At 35.1% G+C, this 20705-nt stretch overlaps 1 protein-coding gene across 1 annotated transcript in view; it reads right to left on the bottom strand.

Moving 5' to 3' along the window:
* LOC107729275 (A-kinase anchor protein 6-like) overlaps positions 1–20705 on the bottom strand; it is a 154391-nt gene that overhangs the window by 88526 nt on the left and 45160 nt on the right. The window contains exons 9-10 of the mRNA XM_016539732.1: positions 18681–18708; positions 15836–16012 (exon numbers count right to left, since the gene is read on the bottom strand). Of these exons, the coding sequence (XP_016395218.1) occupies positions 15836–16012; positions 18681–18708 (205 nt within the window). The remainder of the gene's footprint in view (positions 1–15835; positions 16013–18680; positions 18709–20705) is intronic.

The raw sequence follows: 20705 nt of genomic DNA, 5'->3' as shown, positions 1-20705 counted from the left end.
AGTTTTTGTCTCATATTTATATCATATGATACCATTTTTGAGCGATATCACACCAGCAGCGAGAGCAATATCTCATGAGTGCTGATTTTGTCAAGAAGAACACGAGTGCAAATTTTATACAACAGTTCAGTAAATAAGAAGTTAATATTGTGCTATATTTTAAACACAATATTGTGTTTTTGTTCAATTTTGCCAACGAAAATATTACGTAAAAAGCCATAGCAGAATTGTTGCACGTCTCCGAGCAGCACAGCTGTGTTTAATTTCTGAATGAATCTGCGTTTTTAACAAATCGTGTGAACCAATGATTCAGTAGTCCATTCATAAGAGAGCCATTTACTGAAGTCCTGAATGAATCAGCCGTTTGAACGAATCGACTCATAAAGACATTTACCACCACCTGCTGGTAGTTTTAGTTTCTTCTTTAGAGTATCATTTCATTTATTTAAAAAAAAAGAAAACATTAAAGGGATAGTTCACCAAAAATAAACAAATAAATCCTGTCATCATTTACTGTCATCGTTTAGGCCATTGTAGCCTACACATTTAACACAATAACAGCTTTAAATTAACTTTTGTCTTTTGGGGGTATTTTCACAGCCAAATTTAGTTTGCGATTAATTAGATTAATTACTCGCAACACCCTGTAATTAATTAATTAAATAAAAAATTATTAATCGACTGACAGCCCTAATATATATATATGTAATGACTTTGATTGCTCTGTATATATATATATATATATATGTGTGTGTGTGTATGATAAATTGATAAATAAATATATAAATGTACACAGTATGTGGCATTTGTGTTTATGTGTACAACTTTTTCAGGAAAACAATCCAACACTAGGAGAGTGAAAGAACCGACAGTTTCATTTCTCCTTCTGCTGAAAGTTCCTGCAAAAACCTGCGATTAAAAGCGATATGTGCTTATCAGCCCAGCTAGTGTACGTACAGCCTGCTGGGCAGAGCAATTAGAAAATCATCTGTCGGGGAGACAGGAAGTAGAAGCGTTCTGCGCTTAAGGTTGCAGATTACAAAAAAAAAAACGATGCTTAGTATTGATTATTATGATTCCTGTTGTGGTTCACGTGTGGATGGAGTTTGATTCTGAAAGGCACAATATGTTGTTTTATATAGACATATAGTCTTCTCCCAACTATCACTAGTAATAAAAAGGAAACTGAAATAAAAAATGAAAAGCATACTAAAATTCAAAAGTACTCCTAGTGATTCACTGCCCTATCACACCTTATCGGCTGTGCGCTGAACTACACAGGGAGAAACCCGGAAAACTCGGCTCTGGAAGATCACAGAATTCCGACGCACATCGGCAGCAGAATTCCCAGGGGACGGCCTGCACCGTAGCACGGAGCAGCTCTGATACACAGGCCTTCACCAAGCCCTTCCCGCCGTTTACTTACATTTACGTCCAAGGACACTATCGCACGGAGTTACAATATCACAGCTGGAGCATAAATCAAAAGTAATCCTGCAGACAAGCCTCTCTGTGTTCGGAGAAAGTCCAGCATTTGTAACTGCCACAATGCAGTAATGGATTTCATCGGGTTTGGAAAAGAAAGAGGAAACAACGGAATGGGATCCGACTTGGAAATGATAAGCGTGCATTTCTGATGAGTGAAAATGTCCCAGTTATTATCTGTGAGGCAGTTTTATATAAACAAATCAAATGTGATGCATTCAACACTTGGGCTTGTAAATGCCGGACTGGATTGTTTTGCACAATTTTGAGCATCACTTTAAAACTTTTGTATAATAAAAGACGATTTGAAGTAAAACAAAAGTGAAATTTCATTTTCTAGCAGTAAGCCTGCTCCCGTCTCTCACATCCAACATGACAATACAACAATTAGTGTCCGGTTTCATCTCAAATATGATGCAGAAAGCAAATTTATGATATTCAAGATACAACACATGCCCACAAAAATACTTCACAAACTGCATATGCACAAGGTCAGGAAACAAATTATGCAATGACTTTCACACAGCATGCAAAACCACATGCCAAAATGCAATGCATTTGACTTAACCTTCCATTTCAAAATTATTTAAATACCCATTTTAATTAAAAATATAAAATGAGGATCAAAAATGGCAACTAAATGCCCCTCGCTGAATTAAAAATGCAGCATAGCGAGGTCAAAGTAAAAAAATGCGATTAAAATATTTTAACGCAGTTAACGCACTGGCCCCCGCCCCCAGACCTGTACGTCATCTTACAAATATGATGCAGGGCGACAACTCCATAAATGCAGTTATGCCCTAAAAAAAAAAAAGAACAAATTATATTTTATTTATATAATTATTTTATTTTAATTTTTTATAATTAAAAAAAGTTTTATAATTCTATAGTGATGCTTAAAGTTGTGCAAAACAAATTAGAGTAATAATAACAAACAGCCATTTGCACCCAAGGAACCCAAACCTAAAGACTTTTAAAGCACTAAAGATATGAGCATGATATAAAAATCTCTAATGAACTGATAAATAATGACAGTCACTGAACAACAAAAAAGCACTGAAGAAGTCTATTATTGTTGTCTATTTGGCACCTACACACAATGACAAACTTGTAATCTCATTTTCGTGGTTTTGAAACATTGTTAGTAAAGCCGTTGAAATATTCCTGGATGAAATTAAGAACCTTTTGTTTCAACTTTCTTTGTTGAATTTTAAGCCTTAATGGAAACTCCAACCCTCTAAAAACTTGCATTTGCACTTTGATGCTTAAAAGTTTAAGCATGTACACACACTTTTCAATCGATCTGTCAGCCTGTGTCTTTAACTCAAGGCCACATGAGACCTGCAGTACATGTCAAGAGGAAGCAGTTTGTTTCAGTCAGAATGTGACACTTTTCACCTGTTGTTAAAGATGATGAAGATTTATATGTGTCCCTGTTTGCAACTTCACATTTGTCAATGGCAAATTTTTGTGCAGAAACAATCGACAGAAGCTACACTGCAAAAATAAAGCCAGTTTGAATCAGTATCATTGTCTTGTTCTAAACATCTTTAAAACAAGATGAATTCACTAAGAAACAAAGGAGTATAAAATATAAAAACTAGAGAAAAAAAACGATGTTTTTGTACTTTAAAGGTTCTTCAGCTCAGATTTGGTTTCTAGGCTATTTAAAGTGACACCAAGATCATTTCTGATCTAAAAAGAAGTGAAAATGGTTCTTGATAAAGAGAAGGTTCTTTGCTGTATCTAAGAACCACTGAAGAACCTTTATTTTCTGATTCTGGATAATATAACGTTTTACAATTCTGAGCATCTGTCACCGTCTGTCGTAAAAGCTGAGGGGAATCATTATGGCTCATCAATGCATCCAAATGCACAGAACAAAGCGCTTGTAGCAGTGTGCTACAACTATAAAATATACATACAAATACCAAAGCAAAGCCCATGCATTTTATGTCTTCTTTCTTTTTTCTCCTTCACTAGAATATATTTCATGAGTGAGGCTTCCTGCCTTCACCTCATCTTCCTGTTTTCCTTCTCATGCATGTCAGCGAGCTCGCATACCTTCAGTGCTTTGGCCAGATTTCAGGAGAAAGAGATCCAGAGGGCAGACATTAGAATTTTATATCACTTCAAGTCAGGGAAGGGAGAGAGTGGAGAACATGAAGTTCTTCTGACAGTCATCGAGGGCTCGGAGAAAATGGTGGGATGTGTTTTCGTGTGTCTCACCTGAGAGGCATGCTTAAATGTGCGCTCGTGATAAGGTAATTCCACCACACCATATTTCAGCGCATGGCCGACAGGTTTATGTTTACCAGATCGGCCATAAGCATTACTGATTGAGACAAAGAGAAAGGCAGAACATGTCAAATAAAAACAGGGTTTCGAAAGCATCAGTGAGAAAAATAAATAAATAAATAAAAATCACATATTAAAGTCACCAACTCTCTGGGGGTGATCTTGGAAAAACAAGTTCAGCTCACATTTCATCCCAAAATTCAATAAAAAAAAGTTATATTTTGCATAAAGAAAATGAAGCTTATTTTACTTTTATTTTGGGGTGAAAATGGACCTGGAAATATCATATTTTGCATAAATATTTCACTCATATTTTAAGACCATTTTCACACCTAAATCTAAAAAAAATAACAAAATTAAAATAAATATTATTTGGTATGAAGAAAATGTGTAAATACATTGGTTCATTTCCAACCAAAATCAAAAGAATAAATAAAATCATATTTTTAATGAGGAAATGAGGCTTATATTTTTCTTTTTAGTTTGAAACAAAAAAAAAAAACAGAAAATATAAACAATTATGCTTTGCATTAAAATTACTTCTATTTAGGACCATACTTTTATACAGGACTATTCTCATCCAAAAACAAAAGAAAATCAATTTGATTTTGCATAAAGAAAACGAAGCTTATTTTTTCCACTTTTTATTTAATATATTATAGATGTTTATTTTGTATGAAAACTATATTTATATTTTAAAACCTTGTTCACTTCTAAAGAAAAAACAACAGTGTAATAAAAATAAACATTATTTTGCATAAAGAAAATGACGTAAATATTTTGGACCCAAAATCTAACCCGAAAAAATAACAAATTATATTTCGCTTAAAGAAAATGAGGCTTATATTTTTCTATTAGTTTTGGGCTGAAATGGTCCTAAATATAGAAATTATATTTTGCAAAAAATATTTTAAAAACTGTACTGTACTTATATTTAAAAGTATTTCCATCCCAAAACCGAAAGAAAATAAATTCTATTTTGCACAAACAATCCAACCATTATTTTCCCTATGCAAAACAGTATTTCTTCTTTCTTTCGGTTTCTGGACTGGTTCTTGACTCTTCTGGTCTTGTGAGATTCAGCCCATACAAATTACGAAAATCAAATCCAACTTGTTCTCTGCAGAGCTGCAGGAAGTAGCACACGTTGGTTGGGTTGGTGGTGGAGTTGGTTTATTCACAACTGTATCATTTTCAGTTGCTAATCCAGTATGCACTCTGCTCCACCGACTACAGTGTGTCTATAGCATTTCCAATATTAATAATACAGAGAGTGCGTTGATGCCTCTCAGATGCCTATCCGTCCTACTGAAGGCTTGTTAAATATTCATTGACAATTATTCCGCAGTGACTGAAGGCTAAGTGCTCGCTTCTCAGAGAGAGAGAGAGAGAACTGAGAATAAAGAGCCATGCAATTATTAATGTCCATTTTTCCAACATGTTCCTCAGTCAATGTCTGCAGATTCAAATCAAGCTCATTTTAGACGCAGCGAGACTCTCAGTCCCATAGCGATCTGACTGTGAGCATTTATACAAAATGGAAAACATGTAGAAATCTGTAAATAAAAGCAACAAATGAAGTACACCAGTATATTCTGATAAAAGATCATGAAAAATGATCAAAGTTTCTATAGACTTACACTGAAGGACCACACTTTGACAATCTATCCACATTATAGCACAATGCCAGTGGTTTTTGTATGAACGAGCACCATTTATATTTTCCTCAGAATAATGATGCTTCCAAAATTGTACATTATGATGTTCCAAGTACAAACTTAAAAATAAAAGTTCTTTATTGGCATTTATGGCTCCAGGAAGAACCTTAAACATCCATGGAACCGTTCTATTGTACAAAAGGTTCTTCAAGGTGGAAAAAGGTTCTTTGGATTATTAAAATGTTCTTAAAGTTTCTAAAAAGTTACTTTTGGGAACTAAACATGGTTTTATGAAAAATACTTGTGATTTTACTGGTAAAAGACCTCTAAAAATACCTTTACTGGTAGAAAACCTGTTAATTAGTCCTTACTATAAACAGTGAAAAACTGTAATAAATCTAACCTTACATATAATGTCATTTTACAATAGAACACTGTTATATTTACAATTTTTGGAAGTGAAAAAGTCATTGTATAATTTACAGTGAAAAACCGTAAATTGACATTCCCAGAATTCTCAGTTTGACACTTCACATTTGATGTTTGATCTTTCTTAGTTTAGATTCTTAGTTATTTTTATAATTTAATAAGGTTTTATGTTACATTTATTTTTTGTTAAATTAATGTTTATTGTGTTTTTTAGTGTTGTGTGTTTATATGTGTGTATATGCTGTCAATTATAGTTCTTAGAAAGAAAATCGGAACCGGCAAAAATCGGTATCGGCAGATCACACTAACAAAAAATCGGAAATCGGAATCGGCCAAGAAAATTGCAATCGGTGCATTTCTAATTAATATTTATCTCCTTAGCTTGTGGAAAAGCAATATATTACATTATAATATACAGCTATAGCTATACAGAACCGGCTTTACTGATAAGATGCGCGTTAAATATCGCATGCGATTTATCGTGCAGCCCTATAATACATAATAACATTATTACTGTAAAGTTCTGGCAACCACAGCTGCTGTTTTTTTACTGTAAACTTTTTTTTTTTTACAGTGGCATCGCTGAGAAACCCCCTTTCGGAACCTTTATTTTTAAGAGTGTATGTTAGAAAAAAAATACATTTCAAGAGCCTCATCAAAATATCCCAGCACGTTTATCAGATCAGTCTTAATCTGATTCTGATTGACGGAGTTGCCTAAACATCTAGAGTCGTGCGGTCCAGACTGCACAGGAAATGACAGCGCGTCCCATCCTTCTGCACGGTGCCTTCTTCAGAAAAAGCTCCCTGATTCCAATAATTACGGCCTAAAGTGATCCTCGTTGCTTTATTTCGCAAGCAAGTTGGGTAATCTTTGATCCGATTGCCAAGTGCGGAATGCAGAATACAAATGAAAAAATAATACAATCTGGTTTATATTCCAGACTTTCTCAGGCACGATATATAGCCAAAGGACAAGGGATGAAAAAATAAAACAAATTAAGTCACACTAGAGGAGTGTTTCAGCACGGGCCGGGGGTTTACGACTTCATACATGTCTACGGCTGATTGGAAAACCTCATGTCTCCATGCATCCTTCATAAAACCAGACATTACAATATTCCAGTGCATCTCGCGGTGAACTCTGAAATTAGGACGACAGGAAAAAGACACAGGAAAAGATGGACACGGAAGACGAAGCACAGCAAAGGCAGTTATGAGGTGCACATTTCACACAGCCACTTATGCAAGTCATGCTACCAATATTCATTGCAAAACACGTTGCTCGTACATCTCATTTGGAAGAAAAAATTAATATGAATTAAACCTTGTCTGCATATTAATTCATATCATTTGTGTGATTAAATATTTGAAACTGTCTGCAAAAACTAGGCGCTATTAATTTTTTCATAAAACATGTTTCAAAGTGCCGCTGGCAAAAGAAAGAGAGAGAAAAAAAAACACTTAAAGAAGTATGTCAATTTTAAGTCACTTTATGAATTACAGCTCGAGTGCTTTTGCATGCTAATATAAGCAGAGAGACCTGGAATGAATGACTTCCTATTTGGGTCCTTGATTATTTTTCATTTCTCATGTAGAACTTGATAAATATTTTTTTGGAAGGGGTTGGATGAATATTAAGTCTTTTGAAATGAACAGAAGTTCTGTTAAACAAGCTCTCACGAGTCTCGGATGGATTTGCAAACATGTTTCACCGTTTAATTTTTTTTTCTTTATTTTTCATTATATTAGTGCTGTTTGCTAAAGCAACCTTCACTAGAACTATTGCTCATACTTAGGGTTAGTGATTTTTTTATTTTTTATTAAAAGGGGTCTCTTATGCTCCGAAAGGCTGTATTTATTTGATCAAAAATACAGCAAGAGCAGAAATATTGTGAAATATTATTACAATAAAATAACTGTTTTCTATTTTTATTATAATGTAAAATGTCATTTATTTCTGTGATGCAAAGCTGAATTTTCAGCATCATTACTCCAGTCTTCAGTGTCACATGACCCTTCAGAAATCATTCTAATATATTGATTTGCTGCTCAAGAATTTTTTTATTATTATCAATGTTGAAAAGAGCTGTGTTGCTTAATAGTTTTGTGGAAACTGTGATACATTCTTTTCAGGATTATCTGATTAACAGAAAGTTCAAAAGAAGAGTATTTATTCAAAAAATACATATTTTGTAACATATACATGTGCTTACTGTAACTTTTGATCTATTTAATGCATCTTTGCTGAATAAAGCACCTTTTTTTCCAAATAAACAAATAAAATAAAATCTTACTGACCCAAACTTTTGATCAGTAACTTTTCAATGTATAATTTTTTTTATATATATATTATTTTTTTTTTTTTTTTTGAAAATGTTAGAACATATAAACTTTTAATTATTTTAGGTGACAACATTTGTTTTGCATCTAATATTATAGGAAGAACCATAAAACATTATGGCATGAAGAAAATGAAGTGTAAATATTTAGGGTAATTTTCACCCCAAAATCAGAAGCAGCAATTAAATCATATTTTACATAAAGAAACTAAGGCTTATATTTTCTCTTTTTTCTTTCTTTTTTTTTCTTTTAGGATGAAAAAAGTCCTAAATATAAGAATGCATCCTTGCTGAATAAAAATAAATAAATTAATTAATTAAATCTTACTGACCCCAAACTTTTGAACAGTAACTTTTCATGTATCACATGTACCACATTTTCTTTAGAAAATGTTATTATATTATATTATATATTATATTATATTATATTATTATAACATCATAGTTAATCTTCTAATCTTTAGGTGACATACAACATTAGTTATGCATCTTATGACTATACACCCTCAGTCTTTCTTTTTTTAATATTATAGGAGGAACTACTAAGAGGAAAAACTAAACAAGACTTCTAGACCCAAACTTGCCTTACACCCTAAAAATCTCAATTTACAGCACGTCAAACTTATAAGTCTGTCACACTGCGGCTAAATATACATCAAACCTTATGAAGTCCAATCTGAATTCCCAATTTCTAAACTAACGTCACATTTGGAGCGAACCCTACATTTAAAGTCTGCACGTCTAACACAGAGGTGTCCGGGCCGCTCTCCTCCAAAACTTCGGCAGCCACCTCCTGTAATTTCATTTTCACCAGCAATAACCCCGGGTCACTTTTTAAGCATGGTGACTTTGATATACCTAAGACTGCTCCATATGCATTGCTGGGTGGCGTAGTGTGGCATGGCTGCTTTTAACACATGCCAGCGAACAGAACCCAGGCCCTCCTTCTCCCCCTCCTCCTCACTGTGCCGCGCTCAGCCCAGAGCAAGGGGTGAAATAACCGCCCCGGGGCAGACAAGCTGTCTCTAAGGAGTCTCCGATAAGAGTCCTGCCTGCCTTATACATACATACATATGACAGCGGAGGAATATGCCACAGACAGCTGGCAGGGACTACACTCTGCCCGGCCGCTGCGAGAGGGACGCAGATACTGCAAACTCTCCGGGCCATGGAGGAGGTCCCCAACAAGTCGATAAACCGGTAAAGGGGATGCGTGTGGAAATTCGGACCCCAAAAAATATGAGCAAATGTTAGAGCAGCGCAGCTCGGTTGTTAACCCCAGGGCCATTTTTACAAGCTTAGTTACAGGATTAGACTGGCTAGTGAGAAATAACATGGTCTAATCAGGAGCAGGGACTTTCAGGCTGTTTTCACACTTGGTTCGTTTAAGGTGTTTGAGAGAGCTTCGCAAGACTCCAAATTAACTCCGACCCCTTTAAAGTAAACCGAATTTAGAGCAGCTCAAGAGGCTGCCAATTCAGTCCACTTTGAATTTGCATTGTGAACGCAAAGCATGCCAGATGAGGAGCGTACTATTAGAACTATTCAAAAATACGAAATCTCAAAGATGATCTTTTTTAAGTTTTAAGCGAAAATAAGAGCTTGGGTGTTTAAATGCCTTTCAATCTTTCATCAAAGTGAAAAAATAATGAGAGGAATATATTACTCTATAAATGTTCTCTAATAAATCAGTTTACAAAAATAAATAAATAGATACCTAAAAACTATAATAAAAAATAAAATACATTGAAAAAAAAAGATCCAAGTCCACTTTTACAGCCTAAGGGCCAGTTTTACTAACAGCTTGCGCCAGCGCAAACCATCTTTTGGCGTTAAAATTGTACTGTCATTTGTGCCATTATTTAATGCCCCAAAAAAGCATGTATTAAACTATTTTGCGCTTGAAATGGCTGCAATTATTGTTGCTAAGAGGAGGCACCGCAGAGAACAGAGAGCGTGTGGTAGAAGGGAGGGTTTTTTCCACACGTATTAATTTATTTGTAATGCCAGAAGAACACATTATCCGAAAATATCATTTGCCAAGCCATGATATTTTTAACTTGCTTCAGGAAATAAAAGATGACTTGGAACCCTCAACTAGGAGTCACGCAATACCAGCTCTATCAAAACTTCTTGCAACCCTTCATTTTTTGGCCTCTGGTTCTTTTCAATGTATTGTGGCTTCTTTATTTATTTATTCTTTATTTGCGACTACGCTAATTTGCGCTGCGCTTGGTATATTGCGTTGGTCGATATGTAAATGAGATGTTGCGTCTGTGTTCTTTAATTTGCGCATTGTTAGTAAATCACCCGCAGAAATTTCTATGCCCATCGGTGCTGTTTTGGAATTGAGCTCTCGCGCTAATTTGCCCTGTTTAGTAAAACTGGCCCTAAGTGTGTGTGAATGCAAAGACTTTAAAAAAAATTAAAAATAAGAATAAAATATATTAAAAATATATAAAATATTTGAAGAAAATAAATGGTCACAAGTAAAATAGTTTGGAAAATAGGATCTAATTTTTATGGAGAGAGTGTTAATGCAAAGTCTTACAATTAAAAAATAAAAATATATATAAAATGCTAAATTAAATAAATAAAATAATAACAATAAAAATACTTGTGGTTGACAGCCCAATAAGTGAAATAAGAGATCCAAGTCCAATTTTACAGCCTAATAGAGTATATGCAATGTAAATAAAATAAAATAAAATAAAATAAAATAAAATAAAATAAAGGTCTTTTCGCCCTAATCTTTTCGCACTTTTTGGTCCATATAACATAGGTCTAATTCTGTTTTTATAGTTGACTGAAGTGTACAAATTATCATAAAAACATAGCTTAAATGTTAGAACAACTAGTGCACTAAAATGGAAAAGAGTGCATCATTTCACTACTAAAACACCATTGCTTTATTTACATTCTCAATCCCACTGGTCTTTGACAGTCTGTTTAATCTAAATAACCGGATGCCGGGTGTCTATACTGGTAAAGCAGGGTTTAGTGCTCACGTATTTCATTCCCAAATAAGAACTAGTCAGAAGTAATAGTTGGGCAGCGAATGTACAGAATCCCTTTCTATAGGTGGATAAATCTCCTTAAGAAAAGACCGAACATGTGTCATAGCCTGACATGGGATCAGAGAATTCCCACAGCGGATGTGACAGCACAAATGAACTCGTCACCGCACACACCTGGTCAACGCATATCAAATATTACTCATGAATCCCCGCACATATGTAGGACATATGAAGTCCGCCTGCCGTCTATCCTCTCCTCGCGTCTTGTGACATTTAGCCGATTTACACAAAGTCACGTGTACCTCTCACTGAGGTATACGCTGATGCAGCTATGAACGTCTCCGTCTAGCAGGCGGATTTGAGCGTGACAATTTTCTCGTCTAAGAACCATGTTATTGAGAGTGGATTGTTGGTGCTTCATGCTGTTAATGATTGCCCCTCTCCCGCCTTTTGTCTGTGTGATGTTCCCCCTACAGTTTAATTAGAGGCGAATAACTAAACTAGACAGGATTCCCTCAGGATTGCCATTTGACCAGCATCCAGCCATGTTAAAACTTTATGGTCTTGAGAAAATAATTCAGACGGCACAATGCGACGGCAAGACGTGGGTGCAAGCATATGTTTGCAGCTATAATAACAAACCGTTATGGCTGTCGAGAGAGACGCGGCCTGCTTTGTACACACCTTAATGGCATTCTAGGGACAGACTTAGTGTCTAGGCGAGGCGGTATATATTACTCCTCTGACGGCGCGCATTGCTCATTTGTGAGCCGTTTTTTAACCAAAGCAAATTAATGACCGCAAACGACACCTGTTGTGGTGAAGCATTAGGAATTAATAGCAAAGAGGGGGGCTTGTCACTGAAAAGAGCGCCTTGACAGCACTTTCCAAATATTGTTTAGTCAGTGAAACGCGGGTCTGAAAGTGATATGAATTCCCTGAACCTCCATTAAGATGAATCTATGGGCCATGTGGTGACCTGAGAAAGGCTTTTTAAAGTGTTTGTTTGAGTATTTGACCGGAGTGAAAGCACACTGTACCCTTCAGTTAAGTTAAACAGAGAAACTTCAACGTCTTATAATATGCGATTATAATATGTTGGTATAGAAAAAGAAAACGCAGATTGATAAATGTAAACTTTAGTTTACATTAAGTTTTAGGCTTGAAAGAATATTATGGATTATTTTCAATGTCTACAAAGCAATGTATTCTATATGGATTTTTAAAATCATTTTATAGACATTGCACTCACAAAATTGCATTCACTTTATACAATGTATAATGACTGAACAAAATCACTGATATTATATTATATTATATTGTGAAATATTACCATTTAAAATAACCACTGTACATAACATAATTTATTCAGTTCAATTTATTAATTTATCAATTATTCTTTTGATTAGGTTGAATACAGTTGTGCTGCTTAATATTTTTGTGGAAACTAAAATATTACATGATGCATTTCAGGATTTTTTTTGATGAATGGAAAATTCAAAAAAACAAAATTAATTTGAAATACTTTTTTGTAACATTATAAACCTTACTGTCACTTTTGATAAATTTAATGCATCCTTGCTTAAAAGCACATATTTATTTTTAAACCTTACTGACCCCAAACGTTTGAGCAGTAATGTATGCAACAATTCCATCAGACAGAATATCAAGTAAACTAACATAACTGCATAGTAGCCATGTTGAAATCAACTCCAGTAATACCTGCGTCACATAGGGTGTGAATCAGGCTCAAGGTCCCACACAGACCCATATTCACAACCCCTGCCCTGATTCAGACAGAGAGAGATTTGTGGCTCCTTGTGTGACCTTCCCACAATCCTCCGGCCTGTCTCTAATTAGGCGATGCATCTGATCATCATTAACAGCTCTCAGATAATGAATCACTCACCCCTCTCTCTCTTAATTCGCTGTAACCAACCGGCTAATGGCTGTCAACGCTGACTGATCACACTGATTGTGGTGATTTCTAATTGCAACAAAACAATTTAAAAGCACTCCGATTATTTATGTCGGTGCCCACAAACTGGAAATAAGTAGGACCTTGTTCACATTAGTTATGTTCAGAATACCATACCACCTACTGATTTTCAAAGAAAGTAGTATGCAGTATGCAAGTTTTCTGTATGCACGGAACGAACTGCTAAATTTGCAGAAATGCGCAAAAGAAAATAGGGTTGTGACGGTGAGGAAATTTTCCCACCGGTTATTCTACGTGTGACAACACGGGTAATACCGGTATCACCGTGGGGGCGGGGGCGGGGGCATTCCCTCTTTTCATCGCTTTCCTTCGCTGTTAAATAGCTTGTAAAAGCTGCGTGCGCATTTTACTTTCACTTTCAAATAGCGGCAATTCGGCGTAAAGCAATTGTTCGTTTGAATTTCCCCTCTTTTCCTCGCTTTCCTTCGCTTTTAAATAGCTTAAAAGCGCCGTGTGTATTTTACTTTCACTTTCGAATTAGCGGCAGTTCGTGTCAATTGCTTGAATGCAACAACAAAATACAACGTCAAACTCACTTTAGCCTATATATAAAACATAGAACTTTTATTAACAAAACAAATAAAAATACACCATGCTATAGGGCAAGCTATGCCTAATATTCAGTTTTTAATTGTAGTGTCTGTTCTTTTACTGAACTAAATTATTTTTATTACTATAAAAAATCAAAACGACGGTGGGGGTCGGTGCCATGGTGGGCAAGTGACATAACCGGTGTTGCGGCTTAACACCGGTATCACCGTCAGCACCGTCTATCGCGGCAAGCCTAATAGAAAACTACTGTATCCCACAATGCAATGGACTCAACTTGGCCTTCCATTTCCAACATGACCAATGAACAACAAGCAATACCAGCCTGCAACTTACTTTACTCAAAAAGTGCTATTTGCACACAAAATTAGATTTAAAATGCCACGAGTATATACGAGTATTAGTTTCTGCGACACTACTCACTGACATAGTGAGCTCATGTGAAAATTTTGCATACTACTTTGTTAAACATCACAAACTGCAGTTTGTTTTATTTTTCAGTTTAAAAAGTAGGTAGTTTACAGTACATATCTTTCTGTAGTATGTAGCAAGCAGTACACTGCTATTCCAAGTATACCGTACAATATGCAGAAAATAGTAAGTGAAATAGCACATTTAAACAAACATTTCAAAAGGTATTTGAATACTTTACAACGTGACCTCACTATGTCAAGTTTAATTTAAAAAGTGCCATTCAGTTGTCATCTTTAGAAATAAAATTTGATGTATGCAGCCTTTATATGACTTTTTAAAGAGGTTTTGGTAGCAATATGGTTCCACAAGTTAACATTAGTTTACTACTTTAGTTCAAATGAACTAACAATGAAAAAAAAATTTATTTTATTTTTATTTATTGAAAATACTATTTAATGCATTAAAAATGCATTTATTAATCTTAGTTATTGTTAATTTCAACATTTACCAATACATTATTAAAATCAAAATTTGTTACAATGAACAACTGTATTTTTATTAACTAATTCTAACAAGGATAAATAAAGATTTATATAAAAATAAGATTACGATAAAAATGTTATTGTAAAGTGTTACCGATTTTTCACATTTTAGATTTTTACGAAAGTAGAAAGTAGTTCTCATCACACACTATGCTAGTATACCATTTTAACCACTGCTATAGTTTATCTTGCATATGTAACTCAATTTTGTGTAAATTCAAAGAGTGAAAATCAATATATTCCAATAACGTCTGGTTCATACTGCACATTTTGGTAAATGCAGATCATCTGGGTATTTTACAGCTGAAACAGTGAGAGTAGTAGGCTATGTTAGTATGCTATTCCGAACATAACCACAGACTGTTTGAGCAGCTAAAGCCGAGAGGAAAAGACTGAAGAGAGAGAGCAAGAGAGAAAAATATTAGGCCCTAGCGTTCCTGTTTTCTGCAGATGAAGCAGAAGAGATTACGGAGGAGAGGAGAAAGGGAGATTGCGCTCTGGCGATGCTGACGCTCCCAGGGGAAATCCAGCCGAGATCCCGCTGTTCCTAAAGCTGCTGTTGTCGCGCTCGCCACGTAGAAACACAAACACGCCTCGCTGTTCCCGCCAGGCCTCGCTCTCAGGGCCCGGCACACAAACACGCCACCTAATTGGAGTGCAATTACCCAATCACAATTGACAATTAAACAATGAGAAATTGGTCTCCTAAATAACTATGTCTGCAATTACACATTAAGTGTGAAGTATAAATTGAGTCTAGCGCATTGCCTCTGAAGCATAATTGTATGTGTGTGTGTGTGTGTGTGTGTGTGTGTGACCTATCAAACGTCTCGTGCTCATTTACGGACAGATAATTCTCATTCGCATCACGCCGATGGCGTGTCCCCTCCCCGTTTCCTCCCTGAAAGGAATGTCTCACTGAAGAGCCTTTCCTGGAGCCGTTTCTTATGGAAATCTGTGGCGCTCCTCCGCCCTGTTTGTTTATTTTGCTGATCGAGCAGAGCATGGCCGTGGGCTACCAGAGAGGAACTGAGAGCCGCAGACAGATGGAACCATTCAGGCTGTGGATATGGGTCGCTAACGGGTGTCACGTTCGACTTTACCTTGGGGCTGCCGTGGTGACTGTGAGTTTCCCGCTCCTGCTCGTCCCTCTCGCTGGACAGGATGTGGGTTTTGATGGCGTCCAGCGTGCGCAGCATCCAGTTGTGCTGACGGCGGATCTGTCTCTGCAGCTCCTGCCACTGGTGGGATATCATGTGGAGCATGTCCCGCAGTCCTGTGTGCACACAGAAAGGCACACGGTAACACTAACACACGTTATAAATGCAGTGGTGTAGCGGCTAAAGTTCTGTAATCCAAAAACCTAAAAAAGAGGTGATTGTGAACTTAACCAAAGGCCTGTTCCTGTAACAAAATATAATACTTACTTCATTTAAGTAATTAGCTACATACAAATAAAAACTATTAACTAATACAAACGACACTAATATAGATAAAACAAAACAAAACATTAGTAATATATGGTACAAACATGAAAAACAGCAAACACAGTAATACGCAAATAAAAATCTTCAGTATATAGGCCTACCGTAAATATTGTATATTAATTTTCCTTACTTGAAATAAAAATACATTTTTAAAAAAATATTCTTTCAGCTAGTTATTATTTTTTTACTTTAGCTTGAAGTGCCAAAAAAAATAAAAATAAAAATAAAAAACTTATTTTCTATAGACTTATTTTTTTTAAATTACAAAATTAATAGACTGAATTTGAAATCAAATGAAAATGATACAAGTTTAGCTTAACTTGAAGGGCTAAAATAACTAAAACTAAAATAAAAAATAATTAAAACTATATAGACATTTTTTTTTAAATTACAAAATTAATAAAACAAACTGAATTTGAAATAAAATGGAAATGATACAAATAAAAACTAAAACTGAAAATGTAAAATAAAAATATGTAAAAACTATAATTAAAAAAAAAAACTATAATAGTACATCAATGCCACTAAATGATAATCAATTATAATAAAACTAAACTGTGTAATACTAACACAAACATTATAAATGTAGTTGATGAATAGCGGTTAAAGATCTGTAATCCGAAAATTCTAGGTTGAAACTGAAAAAGATGCCTGTTCCTGGAACAAAATATTCTAGTTACTTTAAGTGTCAGCTAAAAAACAAATGAAAACTATTACTTAATACAAAGAACACTAAAACAGACAAAAACATCAGTAATATATCGTGCAAGCATGAAAACCAGTAAACAGTATGCAGATAAACACAGATCTTCACTACATACTGTACACATTATGTACTGTATATTCATGCCATGTATTTTTGAAAGATAAGTAGGATGTATATTGTGCAAGGTATGCAAATTTTCTGTATGTAAGAACAATTTTTATGCCGTTATTAAAATTGTAACTTTTTTTAACATATGCAAACTGTATCATTTGGCATAAGAATGCTCAACATTATTATTAATAAACTGAAAAAATTATTAAACTATTTACATACATAAATCAAACATTTTATTACTCCCTGTTGTGCCTTAATCATGGTTAAATAACTTAAAAAGAACTTAAAATCACCAAAATTGTCACGGCTACATGCTGGAATGAGGACAAAAGAGCGCACAATGAAGGTAATCTTAATTCTTTCATATAAATCCACAAGGAATGACGAAGGAGACATCCACACACATAGGGTAACCTAATACAATAACAAAGGGAACAAAAGGAAACTTAAGTACAGTACACGGGTCAACGAGGATGGTGAACTAGACACAGGTGAACAGAATGACACAATCAAGGGAGACAGAAACTGGGTCAAAGCAACATGTGGGATGAATGAAATCAAAACACAACGTCCATGCGTGACAAAAATCACTTACATTTTCATGCTATAATTCATCATTATAAAAAATGTTTTATTTGAAAAGATGTAAAATAGAAACATTTCACTAGTGGTTTCAGACTATTAGATCTTATTTTGTGTCCACACAGTACATCAAACTCATATTTCAAAAGAGCAAGAAAATCCTGTTTCCCCTTTAATTTCTGCTTTGTAATTAGAAGCAAATTTCCTACCAACTTCCCACCTTGACCATCATTGTCCCGTATCTTAGCAACTCAGCAGCCGGGCATCACTCCACAGGTACGAGCAGTGGCTTCCATCACAGAATGCCGTGGGCTGCGACGAGAGGCCTGATCCGGGCACAATGCGGGGTCACACTCCAGAAGCCCCACTTCCGCCTCGACCGTATTTATCTTAATTTATGCTTTTTAATTACTTTGAACAAATAGGATTTGCAGACGGAGATGCTGATTGTGGCCGGTTGAGACGCAGCGGACACATGATGGGTTTGGAATATAGAAGCATCCCGTAACACTGAGGGATTAACCGAACGCTCGAAGTCCTCATCAGATGTGAAAACACACGCGCGGTCCAGCTCGGGTCACCGCCATCAAGTAGCGAGAAAATCAAACGCCTTGTTTTTTTTCCCTATCTGTTGATTAGCCAGCGTAGAGGAAGATATTATCATTTAACTCGTTCAATATTTTATTTTTTACCAGAGGTTGGTTTTAATGATTTAGATGACGGTGGTGATTATGATAACGCCATAAGCGTTATTATTAGTGATGTGTTTGAGTTTAAGAGGGAAAGAAGAAAGCGAAATGCATCTGTTGGATCATTAAGGGTGAGTCGTGATAAATGGTTAAATCACAGCACATTAAAGGCTCATTAAAAACAACTGTAGGGGGATGTGTATGTGTGGGACGGGCCGGCTGGACACCAGGAACATCTCACTATAGGGTTTAAGTGGGTGTTCTGCCCATTGGCTGACATTAGCAGCATACACATATATGCCTGGGAAAGTAGCTGTATTCGGTATATACTGTTAGTGCATACTATTACTTGAAATGTAATTATTGTAATACTATTACTTGAAATTATGTGCATTAAGCTTAATATGCTACATTGTTGTCAGATGACCTCTCTATGTTACATGTATTTCATTGAATAGTGTCCAGTTATTATTTTTCTTATTTTTTCTTGTTTACTTTCTTTTTTTATGCATTTATTCATGTGTTTATTTATTTATTTTCAAATTAATACTTGTATTCAGGAATGACTGAACTGATTGAAAGTCACAGTAAAGACATTTATAATGTTACAAAATACTTTTATGTCATATAAATGCAGTTCTGTTGAACTTTCCAATCATCAAGAATATAAAAAAATAATGGTTTTCACAAAAAAAAAAAAAAAAAAAAGGTTTTCAAAAAAATAATAAATGATTCTTGAGCAGCAAATCAGCATTTTAGAATGCTTTCTGAAGGATCATGTGACACTGAAGACAGGAGTAATGATACTGAAAATTCAACTTTGCATCACAATTACATTTTAAATACATGAACATAGAAAACCATTATTTTAAAATGCAATAATATTTCATAATTTTACAATTTTTCTGTATTTTTTAATACAAATTTACAAATTTAATAAAATAATTCAAAACTGATGAAAAGATTGTTACTAATAACTTCTGTTTCAATAAATGCTATTCCTTTGCACTTTCTATTTATTAAAAAAATCTAAGGAAATTATTTCCCAAAAAAATATTATGCAACTGTTTTCAACACTGATAATAGGAAAAAATGTTTCTTGAGCACAAGATCAGAATATCAGAATGATTTCTGAAGTAAAAAAAAAAAAAACATTAAATATATGAAAACAGAAAAGAGATTTTACTGTATTTTTTAACAAATGCAGTCTTGATGACTATAAGAGACTTCCTTTAAAACATCATACTGACCCCAAAATTTTGAACATTAGTGCATTCAAACTGCAGAATACGGTAAAAGGTGCAAAATATGTCCTCTTTAAAATCAAAATGTCCACTATTTACTTTACTTAACACACATTCCTGGCCCTAATGACCCATAAGTGGACATTCCTCTGAAGGAGGAAAACATATAGAAGTGGCCCCTTTAAGAAGCTCCCTACGGACGGTTGGGTTATAGTAAAGGTGCGAGCGTGCATGTTTGTGTTTGTATAGTTGGCAGGGAGTTGTCATCACGCTGTGGCACTGCAGGACAGGGCTGTCGGGGCATTATAAGGAAGCGCTCCTGCCTCTGAGAGCCATCTGCATATTTAATGGTAGCCGGCTTTACCCAGCGGAGACGAGACATACCAGCAGGGAGGTCAGCTGAGTGGATTTGTGCATTCGAGCACTCGGCGAGACTCTTCAGGTGAATAATCACAGATATTGTAGAGGAACGAGTGTCTGCAATGGCCTCTGACTCCTCAACCTGCTGTTCTTAATTCCCGCTCTCTTCATATACGGCTTTGGAAGCGCTTGGCCGGGCCTTTTCCCCTCAAAATCCCCCATTTAGACTTCTTAGAAAATAAAGTAAACAATAAAATACTCAATAAAACAATATTTAAAAATATCAGGAATAAAATCTGAAGAAAAAGACAAGTAAAATAAAATATAAAGAAATAAAATAAGATGTCTTTAATATATTTTTTTCTGCTAGACAACTATAACATTAAAGCTGCAGTCCGTAACTTTTTTTGGTTAAAAATGATCCGAAATCAATATTTGAGCAAGCTGCGTCATTACGTCACGTCTGTAAACATAAAGAAGTTGTCCCGGCTACTATCGCATGTGAGGATCCTGCAGGTGGCGGATCGTTTATAACCTTTTCTCACAGCAGCCAGAATAATTACATGTATCATTTTGATGGCGGATTGTAATTCATAAAGGATTATGTGTCTATGAAACACATGTGAATGAAATTAAATTATATTCCAGTTTTAAATGTGCTTCTGATTACAGATAGCCTGGGATTCCACAAGATTTGCATTTTAAAGAAAACCGGTTCGAAGGGAACATAATTTGCTTTTTGGGTGTTAAAAGAATTTCTTAATATGAAATTCGAATGGCATGACATTTGG

This window comes from Sinocyclocheilus rhinocerous, unplaced genomic scaffold, assembly GCF_001515625.1.
Source record: "Sinocyclocheilus rhinocerous isolate Xijiao unplaced genomic scaffold, SAMN03320098_v1.1 scaffold1268, whole genome shotgun sequence".
Classification (NCBI taxonomy): domain Eukaryota; kingdom Metazoa; phylum Chordata; class Actinopteri; order Cypriniformes; family Cyprinidae; genus Sinocyclocheilus; species Sinocyclocheilus rhinocerous.
The sequence above is the reverse complement of the archived record's forward strand: the minus strand, read 5'-3'. Positions and strand labels throughout refer to the sequence as shown.